The sequence below is a fragment of the Betta splendens genome, chromosome 17 (genome assembly GCF_900634795.4).
Source record: "Betta splendens chromosome 17, fBetSpl5.4, whole genome shotgun sequence".
Lineage (NCBI taxonomy): Eukaryota > Metazoa > Chordata > Actinopteri > Anabantiformes > Osphronemidae > Betta > Betta splendens.
Window position 1 is genome coordinate 5,170,118 of NC_040897.2, and position 19,840 is coordinate 5,189,957.

The 19,840-nt window shown below is 41.1% G+C and overlaps 3 protein-coding genes across 4 annotated transcripts; 2 read left to right on the top strand and 1 right to left on the bottom strand.

Annotated features, from left to right (window-relative positions):
* Positions 1 to 3,832: 3,832 nt before the first annotated feature.
* Positions 3,833 to 7,085, top strand: mrpl37 (mitochondrial ribosomal protein L37). Its single transcript, XM_029131748.3, has 8 exons — positions 3,833 to 4,340; positions 4,552 to 4,735; positions 5,070 to 5,185; positions 5,448 to 5,636; positions 5,727 to 5,881; positions 6,029 to 6,160; positions 6,451 to 6,525; positions 6,815 to 7,085. The coding sequence occupies exons 1-8, from the start codon at positions 3,986 to 3,988 to the stop codon at positions 6,890 to 6,892; spliced, it is 1,284 nt and encodes a 427-aa protein (XP_028987581.1). The 5' UTR covers positions 3,833 to 3,985; the 3' UTR covers positions 6,893 to 7,085.
* A 642-nt stretch (positions 7,086 to 7,727) lies between these two features.
* On the top strand, positions 7,728 to 15,813 carry LOC114844392 (acyl-coenzyme A thioesterase 11-like). 2 transcript variants are annotated; one of them, XM_029131742.3, is made up of 17 exons: positions 7,728 to 7,925; positions 8,467 to 8,670; positions 8,769 to 8,838; positions 8,928 to 8,988; positions 9,237 to 9,341; positions 9,448 to 9,583; positions 9,869 to 9,960; positions 10,109 to 10,170; positions 10,829 to 10,948; positions 11,047 to 11,185; positions 13,151 to 13,206; positions 13,443 to 13,509; positions 13,729 to 13,812; positions 13,888 to 14,021; positions 14,728 to 14,895; positions 14,981 to 15,107; positions 15,194 to 15,813. In XM_029131742.3, exons 2-17 carry the CDS (start codon positions 8,475 to 8,477, stop codon positions 15,389 to 15,391), a joined length of 1,815 nt encoding a protein of 604 aa, XP_028987575.1. In that variant the 5' UTR covers positions 7,728 to 7,925; positions 8,467 to 8,474; the 3' UTR covers positions 15,392 to 15,813. The 2 variants fall into 2 exon arrangements, with proteins under 2 accessions (XP_028987575.1, XP_028987576.1); XM_029131743.2 differs by lacking the exon at positions 7,728 to 7,925 and adding an exon at positions 7,932 to 8,152.
* A 142-nt stretch (positions 15,814 to 15,955) lies between these two features.
* fam151a (family with sequence similarity 151 member A) lies at positions 15,956 to 19,819 on the bottom strand. Its single transcript, XM_029131741.3, has 13 exons — positions 19,665 to 19,819; positions 19,320 to 19,480; positions 19,037 to 19,186; positions 18,805 to 18,954; positions 18,512 to 18,674; positions 18,365 to 18,422; positions 18,042 to 18,131; positions 17,788 to 17,864; positions 17,553 to 17,689; positions 17,311 to 17,478; positions 16,835 to 16,941; positions 16,454 to 16,633; positions 15,956 to 16,322 (listed from the first exon to the last, which is right to left on the bottom strand). Exons 1-13 carry the CDS (start codon positions 19,706 to 19,708, stop codon positions 16,011 to 16,013), a joined length of 1,797 nt encoding a protein of 598 aa, XP_028987574.1. The 5' UTR covers positions 19,709 to 19,819; the 3' UTR covers positions 15,956 to 16,010.
* Positions 19,820 to 19,840: the final 21 nt, after the last annotated feature.

Consider the following 19,840-nt stretch of genomic DNA (forward strand, 5'->3'; position numbering starts at 1 on the left):
TAAAATTGTCATTTGGCTTGATGAATATCAACAGAAGATTTCCTGTTATTGTAGTGTCTCTAACTAACTGGATCCCCCTACAGCTATGTTCTTTCTTCTTGCTCTTCAACGCCACAGCCTGAGTGGGGATTTTTCTGCCATCACCTACCAAACACATAGGTTGATAACAGTGGAGGCTGATGCTGGTCTTATCAGCAGAAACCTTTTCCGCTAACACAGACTTCATCAGCTCAAACACGTAGAGATGTACATCCTGTGTGGGACTTAAGTCAGCAGCTTCTATCAGTCGTTCTGTGCGTGTATTAGTATTGTGGAATATACAGTACCTGGAAGTGAAACCACAGCTGCCCTGAGAGCCTCAGCAGAGCCAGGCAGGTGACAGATCCACACGGGGGAAACAGACGAGTCAGACATGTTGGTGTTGTTGATTGGTTTGCTGTGCTGGACTCAAACTGAGGGTGAGGTATTTTGTCACTTTACATATGGATAATCCTATCTTTTGTAGTTTGACTGTGTGTCAAGTCATGTACATTTTATGTGTAATGTGTTTTGGATATAAAATAAGGACACATACACAAGGCATTGATGCACCTGTTGCAGACTTTTTTACCTAAACATTTCCACCCATTTTAATGATTGATGATTATTATAATCATAAATAATTATATTTTACATATATTTTTAACATATATTAATGTAACAAACACATTTTTCACATTGTTTTTAATTATTTACTATTTATTATTTACAGGGAAATATTTTTCACTGTGTATTTTAAACTTTTACTGTGTTTTCCATACTGTAGGTAGCTGCTGTGAACCTATAGTAAACATAATCCCAGTTGATGTGACGCTTTCTGTTGGACAGAGCTTCAGTCTTAGCTGTGAGTTTATGTGTTTGACAACCCAACATGCACAGCTCTGGAAGGACAAAAGTAAACAGGTATTTTCAGATTTTGAGCATACATGGGTTTGGTTCAGAATCCATTTCAGTACAGCGACATCACAGCTGAGTGTGACAAGACGTAAATGTCAGCCACCAGCTTTCTGTCTGGTATCAAGAAAGTATGCCAAGAATGATCATTTTATTTTCCAATAAATGTTTTGTCTTTTAGGACGTTCCTCTTATCAACATGAGCGTCACTTATCCCAACGTGAGCCTAGTTCTGCATATTCTCTCTGCTACAGAAGTAGATGCTGGCAATTACTCCTGCAGGACGCATCCACCTGATACAATCAGCCCTTTCTTAGAGATCAAGATAGCAGGTGAGGGAACAATGAACATTAACAGTCACAATTATTTAGTTGCTAATTTTGATTAAAATGTAATTATAATTATAATTCATAATGAGCTTTTTAGTGCTGTGTCATTTAAAAACAAACAAATAATTTGTCAGTATCGTTTACTGTGCAGATTATTCCGAAAATTAAATACATGACATCAAATACATTGTTATATTATTTGTCAATTAACCAACAATGTTCAAATCGAAAATAATGTTTTTTAAACATTATTTTCTTACCTTTTAATGTTTTCTAGGGATAATAATACCAGATTTAATTTGTACTGTGCGACGCATTTGTCACTTATTGATATTTTGAAAATAACATATCTTCCAGTTAATTTGTACGATTATGTAGTGCATTTATTCATTCCACATATGATAAAATTTTGGAACTTGCTTCCCCTACAGAAAACCTAAAAACAATAAGGTCTTTCCAGCCCACCAGCAGCCAGGCACCCAGTACTGCAGGTGAGAGCTCAGGTGCAAGTGGAACTACTTCACAGAAGGGTATTTATTTTTAAATATTATCAACAATACAACAACAATAATTTCGAAATGTTATATAAAATAAATATGCAGAAATATTGTAGTGTTTCAGCATTTTGTTAATAAATAACAATAATATTTTGATGGTTCCTAGTATACAACATGAAACTGAAAAACCAAGACAACAGATGTTTCAATGAAAGCTTATGTATATACACTACTGTCCCAAGCAAGGACAAGTTTAGGAACACATGATGAGCATATATTACCAGGTGTAGATTGTTCACTTTTATTATTGCATGTAGTACGTATTACTAAAAAGGACCAATTGGAAAGAAACTACTGAATGCGTTTGTGAACCCAGGTCCTCAAATGAACTCATGGTAATTATTTCTCTTATCTATAGTCTTGTACTGATGATGTTCATTCCTGCTGAGGTTCACAAGGTTGCTGGAATCAACTAAACTGTTTGAGAGCAGGGTTTAACCAGTTAAAGTCAGTTTGAAAAATAATAGTTAGAGTTAGATGGGAATCAGATGTTTAATATGATCAAAAGAAATTTATGAAACTTGTGGCTTTGATTCTTACCCTTTAGTACTTATTTTTTTTAATTTAGTACTTACTTATTGTTTAACATATACATCGTGTCAGTCATTAATGACTATACACAGTACATAGATTACATGAACATTTTCAGCTTTATTGTAGCCAGCATATTCTTTTCAAATGTTTAGTCTGACTGAATGATTCTGCAACTCTGCTTTCAAGAGATGTTATATAAGTCTGATCTGCATCCATTTTTCTCCACATAGGTCTGATAGGTCAGGTCTGGTACTGGATGCTGCTGGGAAAAACTGCCACCCTCCTTCTCAGCTTAATCACCCTGGCTGTGAAATATAGGTCAGGATGAGATGGGATCCAGTTCCAGCTCTCTATTATGGGGTGCCGTATGGGGTGCCGAATGTAAAAGGAGCACCTATAACTAGTTTTCTCACATTTAACTAAATGACACGTTTTCTCACAAATAGTTAAATGTGCAAAAGTCTAAATGTAAATGTTAAATGTTAAATGTAAATGTTAAATGTTAAATGTTAAATGTAAGTGTTAAATGTTAAATGTTAAATGTTAAATGTTAAATGTTAAATGTTAAATGTTAAATGTTAAATTTTAAATTTTAAATGTTAAATGTTAATGTTAAATGTAAATGTTAAATGCTCGCCAAGTGTAAACTAAATATTCATTCCGTTCAATCTCCCCCAACGGGAGGAAGTCGGAGCTGGCGGCCATGGTGGCTTTGACTTCAGGCTTCTCTCCAGTATTTTCGTGCACCGATCCAGAGTCAGATGTGGGCGGAACTATGCGTACTGTGTGACGTGCTTGAGTCCGCGTCACTGTTCTAGGATAATAGGGGGTGGAGTCTACTTAAATATTCAGTTCGATCATTTAACATTTACATTTAACATTTACATTTACATTTACATTTAACATTTACATTTAACATTTACATTTACATTTAACATTTACATTAAGACTTTTGCACATTTAACTAAATGTGAGAAAACATGTTGTGTCATTTAGTTAAACGTGAGAAAACTAGTTATAGGTGCTCCTTTTAAATTCGGCACCCCATACTCTATCTACTGCTCTGTCTCCTCATTTATTATTCAAGCTTAATTCCTTAAACTCCCGCACTATAGAGTCAGTGCTTTTAAATCAGATTTGTCACTTTAGTTTACAGTATGCATGGTCTTTTCTACTAATAATTTTGTATGTCATCCCTGATTTACTAATATATAATATTAGTATTACCATTACAAGTAGCACATTTGCATCACAGTACATAAAACTAATGTTTTGTCACACATTTTGTTCCTTTCTTGTTGTTATTTAGGTTACTTTGTACAATATTGCTTTAAATTTCTTATACACAATTAAAATGTAATCTAATAAATGTTTCTAAACGAATGCGCATATAAAATTTGTCCTGTTTGTAGTTGCTAGTCTCACTCCAGTCCAGTAGGGGGCGGGAACATCCATCTAAATTTTTTTGCCAAGTGCTGAAAAGTCACCGAATAAGTCATAGGATCCAACATGGCAGCGTCCTACAGCAGCATTTACTGAGAGACAGTTTCTCCTGTTAAAGTTGATAAGTCAGTTCTAAATAAGAAATAGCCAGGGGACGATACGAGTCCAGCAGCGATTCAGTGTTTAAAAATGGCGGCGCCGCTGTTTTCTCCAAGCGTCTTGCTGAAGGACTTGAGCCGGTTGTCCGCGCACAGAGGAGCAATCCGCCCGAAGGCCCGCAGATGCTTCAGTGTCAGCCGCGGTCTGACAGCCCGGGTCCCCGCCGCACGTAAACCCAGAGAAAAAGTGGAGATCCCCGGACTTGATCGGATAACCTACGGGGAAAGGATGCACTATGTGCCGGGACTGGCTAAGCCCGTTTACCCAAAGTGGGAGAAGGACTACAAGGACCCGGCACATTACACGTCTCCTCCAGCGCACGAGATGCCGCTGTACAAGGAGAAGCCGTGTTATGTGTTCAACCAGAGGACCAGTATTCTGGAGGGTAAGCTGTCAGGGCTGGGCTCCGCTTAAAGCACCTCGCTGTGTAAAAACTATTGGCAAAATGATAAAGCATAGATAGTCCTGGCAAAACAAAATTATTTCCTCCTTTTTCATTTTAATGTTCTAATGGATGTTAATTAATAAAGACAATAACAGCCAATACTGTGTATTTTATTAACCCTTGGCTTGACCTTTCTCTCTGTATCTCTCAGGTGTGTGTCAGGCCCTGTGGTTGACCAAAACTCAGCTCATCTCTGGTCTGCCCCCTCAGCTTCTTGCGCTGGCAGCCAACCCTGCCAATCAGATCCCAGATCAGGATGAGCGTGTGCAGAATGCCATCAAACATGCCCGCTTCTGGAATACAACAGAGGAACGCCCGGGCAAAAGACAATACAGGTAGCATGTCCCAGCAGCAAACCTGTAGCCAGTATGGTCTCAACTTTGCAATTGTCACTACAACAAGTAGTTCCCTGCAGAGTTCCTTTAACACCTGATCTAGGTAATCGATATTAACTGGGTGCTGGGAGAGTTGGAAAACCACCAGGACAGTAGCTATCGCTGACCAAGATTGGCCACTCTTGGTTTAGACAGTTTAGATCGGTGTATTATTGTCTTTGCTGAGTGGGTTGTTCCTTGTGAGAGTTGAATTACAGCACAGGTACTGTTATATACTTTATTTGGGAGATAAATCTAATCTCTTTCATTTTTTGCTTATGTTTTCCCACCACAGCAACACTTTGCTCATGAACCTGCTTCATTTGTGCGCCACACTGCAGTGCAGTCACCCAGCCATTGGACGGAGGATCAGCTCTGAGAAGTACTCATTGGCAGCTACATGGAAAAGAGGTATTATGCCCTGAAGTAAAGCGGTACCGTCCACACATCTACTCGCATTATACAGCTAAATCAGGGGCTTTCGGAATGGGAAGCAAGAAACCTAAATTTACTTATTTCTCCAAACAATGTAAAAACAATGTCATTATAAGTAATGGTGTTCTGCACCATTTTGACCACTAGTAGGGATATGGAGCAAAACAGTGGTCCCTGTTTTGTTAAGGCTGTGCACACCAGGAGCCTCTTGGCTTCACACTCTACCACTGTTCTTCAGGTGAGGACTTGTTCCAGATTAGGGGTCAAAATGGTTTGCTGCACAACTGCATGGATCCCCTCCCAGCAGCTTCTGGGAAACAGGAAGTGGCAGATACAGTGGATCACGTCCTGGAATCCTTCTACCCTGTGTCCCCCACCATTGACCTGCAAAAAGTGCATGTGTACAAGGAGCAGATGAACTCTACAGGTGAGAAGAGTCCCAGTGGTCATGTTCAGAGCAACGTGCGTGGTTTAGTTTGTTCAGACTTACTACACTTTTTCTTTCTGATCTTCCCAGGTTTTAGGGGAGACTTCCCTTACCCACATGCCCACACGCTTTACTTACAAGAGGACGCTGATGCTCAGTGCAAACTCAAGCCTGAACAGTTCAGAGCCAAGATGGTGATGTTTAGTTTTGGGAATGCTCTGGCTCGTGCTCACATGCTTTATGGGGTGAGGATATGCAAATGACTATGCAAATGTCAGGGGCAGGCTGTGAACATACCTGTATGACGTCTTTGGTTTGGATAAATTATAGCCGTTGATCTCTGTCTATTTTTATGTCGCTGTCTATTTGCATTTCCTGTTTGCATGTGTCAGATGCAGCCCCAGCGTGTGTTAGACACTCCTATCACAGTGCAAGCCGTGGGGACCAACGGTAGAATTTTCCAGTTTATGGTTTTCCAACTCAATACCACAGATCTCTCAGGAGACGACGGCGTCAAGAACCAGGTGCTTCTTACACTGTTTAATATTATGTCTCTGAGCTGTCTAGTCACAAACCAAAGCCCGAATGAGTTAATTCAAATATTATTTAGTTGTTTTTTTATTTAGACTTCTCAAATTGAGGTGTAAATTGTCAAATTTGTGTTGTGGCCAAGATGCTGATTCAGTTTCTGTCAACACTATCATGAAACAAAACACTAGACCTTAAACATGTTTTAGTTAATGATGCAGCAGTCATAGTTTACAATATACTATCCCTGAACCCTGAATTCATTTTAAATGTTGTCTTCTTGTAGGTTTGGCTGGAGAAAGACATTGAGCTCTATGACTTCGCTAAAGTCCGACCACTAATCAAGAAGAAGCAAGTGAAGGTCAGATGATCCGTTCTAAGACGTTCACAGCCACATTCACTTGAAAAGCCTGATTTTGTATTTGAGTTTGATAGTTCAGGCCTAATGCTTTTATGTTATTAGTACCCTTACAATGATGTGTATTTATTGTTGGGATTGTTAGACAAGACCCACACTCTCTTCCCTTTACGTATCTCTACACTGTGTGGATTTAACTGTTGACTTTGTAATAAGAGTGAAAGTAATCTACTCCTATTATTGAATTGTATGGAATCTTGATATGAATCCGTTGCTGTGTGTCTCCCTGTAGGTCCCAGCTGGTCTGGCAGGGTACAAACCTGAAACTTTCAGCAAATTCCTGGCCCTGTACCTGAATGGAGCTGTATAGAGCTGCTTATTTTATGTATGAGTGCGTTGTTTTTTTTCTGTATGTGAATGGACACAAAGCAAGCACCAGTAAACTTTGTGTGTCTTTCCGATCTAAGCCAATATCTTCTCAGAACTCATCCTTGACCTAGTTCACAGGTTGGAATCATTTCTGATAATGTTAAATAGACTGAATAAACAGCTAATTTTGATGACTGGTTTCTGCCCAGCCTTTGATTTCAGTCAATAGAACCAGTTATTTTTTGTGTATTTTTGTATATTTTGTAAGTTTGAATGTTTTTCAGCATAGACTTGGTATAGATTTTCATTCATACCAGCCTCAAAGCTAAGGCTAAACCGAAGTAAAGTAATTGTCATGTGAGGCTACAGCAGCAACAGGCTCCATGTTATTCTGGGCAAAATGCCTGGAAGCTACTGTAAATAAGGGGCAGCATTAGCTATTTAACCATCACCTGGAGACAAAATATTATTTTTACACAGTGAAAAAAATGTTATCTCTAATAAATTGATTGTGCCTGAGCACAGACTGGACCACATACATATCATAAATACTATAGTATTTTCAAAGATTTTTATGTATTTCTGGTAAGAAGGCCACACCAAGCACAAACACATTGAGACGCTTCACACCCTCAACACACTGTGACAGGATCTCAACAATACACACACACGCACAGGTAAACCAACACATTACCGCAGTTATGTTGTAATCAGAGCTCCGACATTCAAGCACAATGTATTGCAGAAATCAATGATATACCGGAAGTTGCGTCCATTAGCTTAATAAATAAAGCTACGTGTATCATACATATATATCAGTGTGCGGAGAGCGGTAGACTTGCTTCAGATAATTTAGTTTTTTTTTTCTTTTCTGATTAATTTAGTATAGTTTTATTCCCAATTGTGTTGTCCATATCAGTATGAGTGACTTTATCTATTGTGGTGATCTGTTAGTGTGACTTTTAGTTTGAAAGGTGCTGTCTCCTACTGGCCGTGACTTTGGTTGGCTTAACACCGTCTGCGGCCGCTGTCAGGTTTGTCCGCTCTAAAGAAGTTAATAGTTTGGCTGCTATGTTTGCTCGTTGTTGTGTTTAGCTTGCACGTGCGTCCCGTGTAACGTTAGATTTAGCTTAGCTGGTGGTGTTGGGGCTGTACAGAAAGGTGCGACGTGTTTACAGTTAGCGATAGTTTAGCCAACCGCAGGTTTCTTGTGAACTTCCACTTGAGGCGTAATCAAATGAAGCCGCTGCATCAAACATTGGTTTGTTTAGTTTGTTTTCTGTGGTTAAACTGTAATGAAAACAACCCCCTGTTTTTTAAACTGGAAGCTGTGTTGTCGGTTGAGTAGGTGCAACTCTAATGTATGGTTGTGTACGCATGCACAACTTTGTGCGCAATGACGTCATGAGGTTGGGACATTTCGTCGTAAAACAATTTGCAATTGTGTAAAGATGTAATTCATTTAGGGGGAATGAGCAAAAAGTTAAGACGAAGAGAACAAAATGCATCTGTTCAAAACAGATCACCAGGTCTTCAGAAATACAACTGCTAATGACTGAGAACTATTCCTCTTAGCTTTGAGGATGAGTTCTGCAGTGTCAGACAACCTTGAGAAAGATGAGGACGAAGAGGAAGATGAGGATGAAGAAGACGAGGAGGGACTCAACCCGACAGAGGTGAAAATGAGTCAGATAGTGATGCCCTGTCACAGCAATCACCAACAGGAGCTGAGCGTTGGACAGCTGCTCAAGTGGATGGACTCCACTGCCTGCCTCTCTGGTGAGACAGTGAATACTCGTTATGTTTGGACTCCAGTAGTGTGTGTAACAGAAATACTGAAAAAGAAAATGACGAATCTCTGTTTTTGGTACGAAAAGCCGAGCGACACGCTGGAGCTCCCTGCGTCACTGCCTCTATGGACGACATTCATTTTGAACACACTATAAGGTAACATGTAGAGAGTAGTTGTGCGCCCAAGTTCCTTGTGAGTGGTATAGTACTGTGTATACTCACTGTTCATTTGTGTGTCTGTTCAGTGTGGGTCAGGTGGTGAACATCAAGGCCAAGGTCAACAGAGCCTTTAACACTAGTATGGAGGTCAGAGAAGGTCATGGTGTCTTCTTACAACATACGCGTAGTGATTAATACGGAAACTTTCCTACAATGACGCATTATTCTGTAACTTTACAGTCACACATTTCTTGTGAAACACAAAATATGACTTCAAATGGAATTTTATAAAAAATTTGAATTCACTTTAAATTAGCTGAATTTGAAGTTTGGAGAGCTAGTTCTCAGGGCCTCTGGTGTGAGCAGCTGTCTAACCCCTACATCTTCCATGTTAGGTGGGCATCCAGGTGAGCTGTGAGGACCTGTTCTCTGACCGTCACTGGAGGGTCTGTCATGCGTATGCCACCTTTGTTACTCAGCGCACAAAAACTGGACAAAAGGTACTTTAGACTAAATGGATGGTCAGAAATTAATATTAGGACTTTAGGTGTCTTAACTGAGATTTTTTAACATTAATTTGGCAAATTTGTTGACATGAACTCTCAGGTAATCTTGAAACCCATCATGACCCGGACTCAAAAAGAGCAAGTTGAGTACAGCTTGGCAGCTGAGAGACGGAGGGTCAGAATGGTACATGATGACATCATCAGAGATCTGCTGTCCAATGGATCTATACAGCAGGGTAGTGTTCACATTACATTCACAGGGGCTCATTTAATATATTACAACATATAGTTTAAAATAAATAAATAAAATAGTTAATAAAAATAGTTATTAATAGAGTCAATTATCTTTACAACTGAACTGCATAACCTGTAGTTCCTTCTTGTGTGTGTACCGTTTCATAAATAAAACCTACAATGACCAGGATGGCACAAGGATAGAATTTTTTTCCATCATTGTTCAAAAAAATAATCATGCACTTAAAAATTGTGATTTAATTCGACAATTCTTCTGCACGTGTCAGTTGAGAGCTCAGCAGGGGGCAACACCGTGGCAGCTGAAAGGACCAAGGTAGAGAGTGTTGAACTGGTTCTACCTCCACATGCCAACCACCAGGTTGTTAATTTATACATTGTGATGTCTTTTGCTGTAGTTCATTTCCTCACATGTTTTTGTGGTGCCACAGTACGACATGGGTTTTAGGGAATTTAAAGGTTTTTATTGTAGTGTTAAACAGGTGATTTCTGCTCTGTCTGATCTCCAGGTGAACACATTTGGGGGACAGATCATGGCCTGGATGGTGAATGTAGCTATGATCGCTGCCAGGTACACACACACACACACACACCTATATATGTTGTTGCAGTACTAACTCAGTCATACTGTAAAATTGGGATTCATACCACATTCACAAAGTGTCTGACAACCCAGATAGCAAATACGGTGTGGGCTCAGATATGCCATTTTCATATGGCCCACATTTCAGGTTGGAATTACAGTCCGAAGCTGGCTCACATATACAGCTGGATGGCAAACTGACTCAACCAGAAATTTATCATCTCCAGTGACTCACAGCATGACAAGAGTCTAAACAAAACTAAAAACAATAGAGTGACTTCCGGTCCAACTGAATGACCAAGACTGGCCCAAATTATGTGCGCCAGATGTCAGCCAGAATCAGTTATTACAGTTAGTATGGCCCATAATCTTTTCCCAAATTCAGCAGTCAGCCGGATGTACTGTATCTCAGCTATCTTAGGCCCACATGTGATTGCTATGTGGGGAACTCGTGTTGTCAGGAGGTGATTCAGCCTTAACTTAACAGATCTGCTTCTAATTCAGATATGCTGTGAAAGTTTCTCGCCTGCTGTGGAACTCACCACGAACGGCCGACTGAAGATAATATTTTATCACAGACAGTATATAGACATTATTATAAAGCTGTGACAGGTAAACTCAGTTTCTGTAATGTCTCTCTGCCCAGCCGTCTGTGTCAGGCTCATCCAACTCTTCGGACCATTGACATGTTCACTTTCAGAGGACCCTCTCAAGTTGGAGACAGGCTGCTGCTAAGGGCCATAGTTAATAATGCCTTTAAAAACAGGTATGAGTCTATCAAACAGTTACACAAGCAAGATAGGATTCGATAAAATGTGTATCTATGCATCAATGAAGTATAATAGGCTTTGATGTGTCCCGCAGCATGGAGGTGGGGGTCCGGGCTGAGGCCTACCAGGAAGAGGGGTCTAACCGTCACATAAACTCTGCCTTCATGACCTTTGAGGTGCTTCACAATCATGGGAAGCCGTGCACATTGCCACGGATACGACCTGAACCCCTGGTAAGATATACATAACAGTGGATAATATCATAAAACAGATGTGATGTTAAGTTATTACACAAAAAAACAAAGTTGAATAACAATCTGTACTCTCCCTGAAGGCCCCACAACATGGATGACAATACTTTTGTACGTCTGGTTTATTTATTTGTCACTGTCTAACAATATGTGGACCAGAATTACAGACCATGAAACAAACAAAACAACAGTACTAATATACTATATTTATAGTTTATGCACTACTATACTAATTTCACAAACTCTGCAGTGATCACTCATTGAAATCTATAACACAAGATTTAAGGCATGTAGAAGCCAAGGCTTGGCTGAACAAAGATCATGGCAATAAACATGACTCAACATGTGAAAACAATGTCAGACAAAAAATGAAAGTGATAAAAGTCTTTGAAGGTCCAACTCTGTGTTCACTGAGCAGGTCTTCTCTGTTAATTCTCAAATGGTTGTGTAAAGTAAAAATCAAATAATATGCCAAAAAAGTAGTTATTCTAAATTCTAAAAGAGTTATCTTGTGAATTATAAGATAACAGTTATATCAGCATAAAACGGTAGCAACAGTAGCGGCCCCTGCAGATCGGTGGTGTGGATTCTAGTAGGAGCCGTGTGCTTAAATGTTTGTTGATTGTTTATTCTCCAAAACAAAATCATATATTCATGTGGAGAGATGCTGTGGATGGCCTTTGGGAAGGAGGCAACTAATACAGAAATGAAGAGGCAAATAATGATTCCCAAAAAGCTTAACCCTCTGGTTGCCATTTTTGACTGTTTCACTTTTTCTTTTTGTGACCATTTTATCTGCGTTATTGCTAACAGTAAGAAACAAGATGTAGTTTGCCAATGGGGTGTTTGCTGGCTTCCTTCATTCCTGTGCAGCCAGTGAATTGCAATTTTTGTCAGTGATGATTTGTGTTTATGCATAAAAAAAATCCCCAATGTGTAAAATTTCAACACTAATATGAATATGAGTTTTCCTATGCTCATCTATAGTCATGTTATGTTGTTGCGGGGTTTTGAGCTGTGAGTTTCCCAAGCAAACCTGTCTTTGCTGTGTGTGATGAAAGCATCTGTTGGTTTGTAAGTTTCACGAAAAGCCCTCACACACCTCAGTACACACCTCTACTCTCAAAATATACATAGAGACAACAGCCACGACAAAGAACCAAACTCTGGCACAGTTTATAGATATGCCCATGCAGGTGCACTCAAGCCCAGCAGCTCCCAGGTCATTTGGTCTTTTGCTCAAGATTAGGAAAGATGCCCCTCATGAAGACAGTATACTGTATATGAGGGTCACAGGCAAATTGACAGATATACTTCGAATAAACTCTGCCCTGTGTGTCAATTCAATTTCAATTTCAATTCAATTCAATTTTATTCATTTATATAGCGCCAAATCACAACAAAGTTATCTCAAGGCACTTTACAAAGTAAGGTTTAAGACCTCACACAACTAAACCCAACATATCCCACATACAGCAAGCATTTAATTTGACAGCAACAGTGGAGAGGAAAAACTCCCTCTCTAACAAGGAAGAAACCTCCAGCAGAACCAGGCTGGATGTGGGCGGCCATCTGCTTCGACCGGTTGGCGTGAGGGGAGAGAGACAACAACAAGCAACAACAAGCAATAACAGAGCACAGGCAGGATGGTTGGACCAGGGATTGGATACAGGCAGGACAAATGGCCCTCGTGTTTTGCTAATTAACTGGTATTTAAATGGTTAAATAATAACAATTATTTAAAATTTTGTACTCAATACAAGAGCGAATTCTAGTTAACATATTTATGCAGTGAAATTAGCAAGCCTAAACTCATTGTGGCCATGTTTGCCTATGAACATAATGGAAGGGTAGCAAAAATGAACAAAGCCAGAGGGTTAATTTAAGACAGAAGCAAAGAAGCTAAACAAAGATGTCGCACTACTGTAGGTTTTTCTTCATTAACAGGAAGGAGAGAGGAGGTTTCAAGAAGCCATAGCCAGGAAGAAGATCAGACTGGACAGGTACTGTATCTACTGCTGTAACAAGCACATGCTTTTAGAGGATATTTGGAGACACACTGGTGACGTGGTTTAAAAATAAGTAGAAATATCAAGAATACCTGCAATATCGGTTTAGTTTACAGATCAACCATCTTGTAGTTTTTAGTACAGATTGTGGGTTTTGAAAAGGCTTATTCAGAGTTAGTTTTACTTGATATGGTCAAAAATGCTTCTAAATGCTCTCTATATTTTTTTAGGAAGTACATTATTTCATGCAAGCAGAGTGACATTCCTCTCTCTGTACCCTGGGACCCCACAAACCAGGTGAGGAGACTGATTTGGAATCACTCAGGGCCAGTTACAGATGAAGAACTTGTTTCTTAACACTTTATCGTGTGTGTGTGTGTGTGTGTGTGTGTGTGTGTGTGTGTGTGTGTGTGTGTGTGTGTGTGTGTGTGTGTGTGTGTGTGTGTGTGTGTGTGTGTGTGTGTGTGTGTGTGTGTGTGTGTGTGTGTGTGTGTGTGTGTGTGTGTGTGTGTCCAGGTATACCTGAGTTATAACAATGTGTCAGCCCTGAAGCTGTTGGCTGCTAGGAACAGTTGGCGCCTCAGCTCTGAGAAAGACAAGGTACGGTATTAGCTATTCTTCGGTTCTATGCTTTTCATTCTATACAAGGACTTTCATGTAATTCTTTGTCCCCAGGTGCGTCTGTACACTCTTGAGCAGAAAGCGATGCTGAGCTTCCGGGTGGAGGCAGAGGTACACGTTCCTGCCCAGAGAGCCTTCGGCCTGTTGGCAGAACTAAGCCACCGACCAAGCTGGGACAAACACTATCAGTAATGCTTTGCACTCACACACAAATGATCAATACAAGCTGGACAAGCTGTCTGTGTAGAGGTTGGGGTAGTCTGACCCCTCACAGTAACTAATCGCTCTTCACCTTTTAAGAACTTCTACTTTATTAATTTCATCAACATTTCTAATTTATGAAATTAATTTTATTGCACCCAAACTTGCAGTGAGAGCATTAAACAAACCTTAAGTTTTACCTACACACAACGTGTGCATTTGTTATGCACACATAGCACAGAGGCATTACAACTAAATAATGAGAAGAGGGAAGACACACAGAATATGAACAGTTAATAAATGGACATCTATTTTTTTATTCATCTATTTATATTTTATTTGAACTGTTGAACTTGATCCATCACGTGTACTGGAGCAAAAAACCTTATTTGTTGGATTCAGTTTGGACTCTGGTTTAGGGCAGATAGCTGTCTGGCACTCCGGCCAAATAGCAGCGTAGGTTACACTTTCTGTCACCAAAGGCCTTTAAAGGTACATTTAACTGGAGGAAAGGCTCCAAGCTAGCAGTGTCAAAGTGGAGGAGGAACCCCCCCATAAACCATAAGTTTCTAGTCTTTGTGTACCATCTATACAGTAACTGATGGTAAGAAAATACATTTTTTTCAATATACCAATATGTAGAACAGTGCTTTAACCATACATTTATCCCTGCGTCACACTTCTATCAATCAGGAAGTGTGAGCTGATTCACCAAGTGGACGACGATGACTTCCTGTATCGTGTGGTGACCCCGTCAGTGCATCGTGGTGCTGTCGGTTCCCCAAAGTCAGCCGGTCCAGGTGAAGGAGTTCTTCAGGATTTCATCCTGTTGGCTTCCAAGAGGAAGCCGTGCAGCAGCGGGTCGGTGGCGTAGGTCTGATCCCAATCTCTAAACCGTTAAAACTCCGTTCTCCAGCACTCACTGTCTCCTTTATTTTGTCCTCAGAGATCCATATGTTATCGCTCTGCGCTCAGTGACTCTGCCCACTCACCCCCCCACTGAAGAGTATAACAGAGGAGAGGTGCTGTGTGCTGGATTTACTATACTGGAGGTCAAAAATAACGTATCACTGGTATGACAGGTGTCAGTCTCAAGTGAAATTGAAGCAGGTGGATATTTATTGTAATCTAACTGCTGCTGTGTGGTTCTTCTTTCCAGATCAGTTACTATAACCAGGCATCTCCTGAGGTCCTTCCCTACATTTCCACAGATATTGCTGGCCTCTCCTCCTCTTTCTACCACACCTTCTGCTCCTGTAGCCAGTACCTAACTGAAAACAGGCTGCCCCCCTATTCTGAGGAGCGAGTCGGCCATGACCAGGCCACGAGTGCCGACGGTCCCGCAGGTCAGACTTAAGCTGAGGCTCTGTCAGCAGCTCTCTGCAGCACCCAGATGTAGGACCCTTTACATCACAGAGACCAGAGGCCTATTTATACTGTATATGCATATAAGCATACATGCATATATGCATGTATTATTCACCACAGTGAATAATACATATACTGCATATACAGTATAGATTTATAAAACAAAACATGAGAAAAATCTAAAGCTAAGATACAAAATGCCTAAATAAAACTGTAATTTTTGACATTTTACACCATCTTTAGGTCTCACACTAGGGTGGTAGTTTGTGTAAGTGCATGTGTAAATTGTGGGGTTTGTTTAGAGAAACACAATTAGTTACAGCAAGTTGTGAGGGACTTTTTCTGAAAACAATACAATACAACACAAAACTTTTTTCACAGGAATTTTAATAAAATCTTTTTCAAAGTCCATTTGCTCTGTGATCTTCCTGTCAGAATCACCTGCTAAAAACAAGCTACAGTGTTTGTTACATTACCTTAGACCTTCTCAAGGACAGAAGGTAGCTAGAGGAAGGAAACTAGTGAGGCTTAATGGCATATTACAGTGCCATTATCACAAGTTTATAATAATAATGTGATTTGTAGGTGCAGTATGTCTCCATCCGTAGCTAGGACTTCTTATATATCCTATACAGGTGTGTGTTTGCTCGGCATCCATGCTGAGACATAAACCCTTCCAAGACTTCAACAGCCTTGGTGTTGCTCTTCTTGTCCTCCTCCACCATAATGTCGTAACTGTCCAAACCTCCTAGTAGAGAGTGAAGCTCCTCCGGCCTTCTTGGCACTGATGCTCCATTTAGATGAAGAGTGATTCTCTGAGAAAGGCCTACAACCACTGCTGGGAGCTGAGGTGGCCAGTTACCCCCACTCAGGACGAGGGTGACATGAGGGAACAGCCTCTCTACTGCTGAGACAAACTCCTGAAAAATAAAATGTATTCATTATATGGAACCACTAAAATTAATGATTTAATATCTATAGTTCATTCTGGCTATTTTCAACACACACTGTGATGGAAGTGTATCAGTCAGACTGAAAGATGCTTCTATACCTTTGTGTTGTTGCTGCTCTGTGAAGCCTCTACACTGATCCAAACAGGTCTGTAGAGCCTCTCGTCATCGTAAGCTTGGTGCAGCAGTCTGAGAGAACCTTCCAGCAGCCGCTGAGTGGGGACTCGCAGATAAACACCCCAGCGTGCATCAGCGTCCTGCCCGAGCAGGTGCAGGACATCCTGCACACACACAGGGAGCTTAAAGATCTGCTGTCATGGAGTCGAGAGGTGGATTCATCCTGGACGAGCCCCAGTCTTTACAGGGCCACACACAGACAGACGGCCACTCACTCTCACACGTGTGAGTCTCCAATTAACCTCATGTTAGGTCTGTGGGAGGAAACCAGTGCAGACATGCAAACTCCACACAAGAAGACTTACCTGCACTGTGAGGACCTCTGACCCTTTCCCAGAGCCTTTCACTATAGGGACGTCTGAATGAAGACTGTCAGTGTCCACCTGAACCACCAACATGCCACCAGAATGATCTGAAAACACACAAAAGAAGAAGAATGTGTGTAGTTCAAACGCCCAAAGGTTAACATTTATTTCACATCATCAAAACCTCTGTCACATTATGGCTGTAGAGAATCAGGTCATCTAATGCTATAGATAGGCTTGTTTGCTACTGGTATCCACTATATTGGTATAGCTTTTGTGATTATAAATGTCATTTGTCAACCCCATCTTGCTTTGATTTGTAAAGCATTGATGTGCTTCTATTTTAATATCTTTCTGCAAATATTGTGATTCTTCATGTTACCATTAGATGGCCTCAACACAACCTTTAGAACTATCTTGGAGAAATCCAGTAGCAGAGCAGCTAACTGACTTGTTTCTGTGTCTGCATACTGTACCTGACAGCTGAGCCAGCAGAGAGGCCTGATCGGCGACTGTAAACCAGGGGACAGCCAGGCTGTTGCGTTGTGTTGGGTGTAGGGAGCTGGTGTCTGAGCTGTGAGCTGGATTGAGGAAGTCCATCAGGTCACCTCCAGGATAGAATTTTCTCAGACGGTGCTGCTGTCCTGTAGAGACACTTATTTAATGAAGACTTTAGCGAAAAGGCAGCGACTCTCACCTCGTCGCCTTTCCTCCTTACTTGCAGTCTGCTTAAATTCAGACAGTGTGGGTTCATATATGTCATAGTAGACTCTGGCAGGGTGGGCGTTGTCCCGGACAAAGAGCAGGTCACTGATGTTCGGGTGAACTGAACCCTGCCACAAAGTCAGACTGAACCTGAACATATAAGAACACCAGAACAGAGTCATCGTCCTCACTGGAGCTGACCAGAACGGGAACAAAGTCACACTTAGTGTCATTCTGAAGCGCGTTACCGTGGCGACTGGCTGAGGAGCCAGCTGATGTGCTGCCAGCCTCTGCGAACCAGCAGGGCATGGACTGGGAAAGTCACCTGAGGAGAGTTTTTATAAAGTGTTACATTTGAGCTTTAAATACAGTAAATGCACAGTTCCACCAAAATTACCTGTACTTCTGTTCGCTCCATGTTAGTTTGAGGAAAAGTTGTTCGAGCACAAATACATTTCTATAGATGCATGCAGTGTTTTATTTATGCTCTTTTGTGTCTCACCATTTGTGGGATGTCTTTGATCATATTGTACATGTCTTCCACCATGGGCCTGGTGTAGGTTCCAGTGAAAACCGGAGGAGCGTACAGCACCTGTCAGAAATGTAACATCAGCTGTAACTAATAAGCCCAGTACAGCGAGCAAGCAACCAGTACAGCAGGTGTTGCTATTCTTAGACTGTGACACTGGTGCAACTTTGTGTGAAGGTTTACGCTGTGAACATTTTACTATTTACAAATTACACACTGTGACCATAAATTTGCATGTCACTGGAATGTAACTACAGTAAAGCACCACTGTACTGAGAATTTCAAGCATGTTACACCTTCCATCCAGGAGACACGGTCACATCTGGAAACTTCTCCTGAATCAACTGCAGAAATCTAGAAAACAGGAGGAGAAATGTACCGTTCAGTCTGTTGTGACGGAACATTGAACATTTCTTTGATTCATTTACACAACACAGGGTGACCTGGTTCCATTAATTGCTGGCACAAATCCTGGCACGTTGGGACCTTGGAGAATGTCTGCGTTGATCCACACAGGCCTGTTTATTTTGCTGCTACTGTTCTTTCGGTCAAGCAGGTCCAAGGACAAACCCACCGACTCCAGGGTCTTAAAATCCAACTTCACGCCTGCAGAAAGTGACTGAGTGTCAAAACCTTGGCTTTCACAGCATATTGTTTCCAGTTGTAAATCACATACTATAACAATAATTGTATTTGACGTCGTTTGGGGCTGATGCAATCTTTTTAAGTCCAGAACCTTTTCTGGAGGCCAGCACTGCATCCAACCAATGGTCTAGAGTGTTGTCACTGTATATGTCAGGAGGATGAGCCATGATGGGGACGGGCTTCTGATCAGGTGTCCCATAACCCTCCAGAGTAACATCAGCCTCTAGGATCATGGCATCACCTGATGGGGTGAGGTAACATGTTATGGTCGAGGCAAAGGAGGAGGATTAAGCTGTGATCAACACAGTAGTCTGCTCGTGTACTTGCGAGAGCTTTGTTCATGTCCTCCTTGCTGTTGGCTCTGTGAAACCAGGTAGCCAACAGCCCGTCGGGCTTGCTAATATCACCTGACTGAACTAGGAAGTCCAGCATGTCTCCACCGGTGGAAAAAGTAGGAAGAGGAGCCACAGAACCTGACAAAGAACAGACATGTTACCTAACTAAATGTACAACTATTTTCACAATGCTTTTAGAAGGGAACATTAGTGGAAGAATGAAATCAAGTCCACATTTCACTTGATTTAGTAATGGTAAAGTAAAACATACTTTTAGACGTCTGGGTGAGCATTACAGCTGTGACAGTAACGATAATGAGTATCACGATGAGTCCAGCAGCCACAGATATGATTATGAGCTGTTGCTTTGTGAGACAACCCAGATAAAGATCCTGCCCTCGCTCTCCTGATTCCAAAAACTGTGGCCTCATCCTGGAGGAGCATACAGTAGTGTGAGAGAGAGAGAGAGAAAGAGAGAGAGAGAGAGAGAGAGAGAGAGAGAGAGAGAGAGAGAGAGAGAGAGAGAGAGAGAGAAAGAGAGACAAATACTGAAAGAGCAATAACAATAAGACAAGTTTGTAGCTGGATGTGCAGCTGAATCGATCTGGGCACCAACCTGTTTTGCCTTTCTTCTGCGTCTGTTTCCTCTTTTTCTTTCATTCCTTTTTGCCAGATGTTTAAACTGTCTGGGGATTTTAGAAATGCAGTCTTGGAATTCTGCTCAGAGCGACTAATACATGCGGTATGCAGATAGGCTAGTGTTCCTTTGGCAATAATATCAACCTTATCTAA

Excerpts from the sequence above, each read along its gene's own strand:
- LOC114844392 (XM_029131742.3), top strand. The coding sequence starts at position 8,475 with ATGAGTTCTGCAGTGTCAGACAACCTTGAGAAAGATGAGGACGAAGAG. Across the intron at positions 8,989-9,236 it reads CCTTTAACACTAGTATGGAG|GTGGGCATCCAGGTGAGCTG; the intron begins GTCAGAGAAGGT and ends CTTCCATGTTAG. Across the intron at positions 13,813-13,887 it reads TCAGCTCTGAGAAAGACAAG|GTGCGTCTGTACACTCTTGA; the intron begins GTACGGTATTAG and ends CTTTGTCCCCAG.
- fam151a (XM_029131741.3), bottom strand. The coding sequence starts at position 19,708 with ATGAAAGAAAAAGAGGAAACAGACGCAGAAGAAAGGCAAAACAG. Across the intron at positions 17,690-17,787 it reads CTCCTCAGCCAGTCGCCACG|GTTCAGTCTGACTTTGTGGC; the intron begins GTAACGCGCTTC and ends TTATATGTTCAG. Across the intron at positions 16,634-16,834 it reads CAGAGGTCCTCACAGTGCAG|GATGTCCTGCACCTGCTCGG; the intron begins GTAAGTCTTCTT and ends GTGTGTGTGCAG.
- mrpl37 (XM_029131748.3), top strand. The coding sequence starts at position 3,986 with ATGGCGGCGCCGCTGTTTTCTCCAAGCGTCTTGCTGAAGGACTTGAGC. Across the intron at positions 4,736-5,069 it reads CCGGGCAAAAGACAATACAG|CAACACTTTGCTCATGAACC; the intron begins GTAGCATGTCCC and ends TTCCCACCACAG. Across the intron at positions 6,526-6,814 it reads TCAAGAAGAAGCAAGTGAAG|GTCCCAGCTGGTCTGGCAGG; the intron begins GTCAGATGATCC and ends GTCTCCCTGTAG.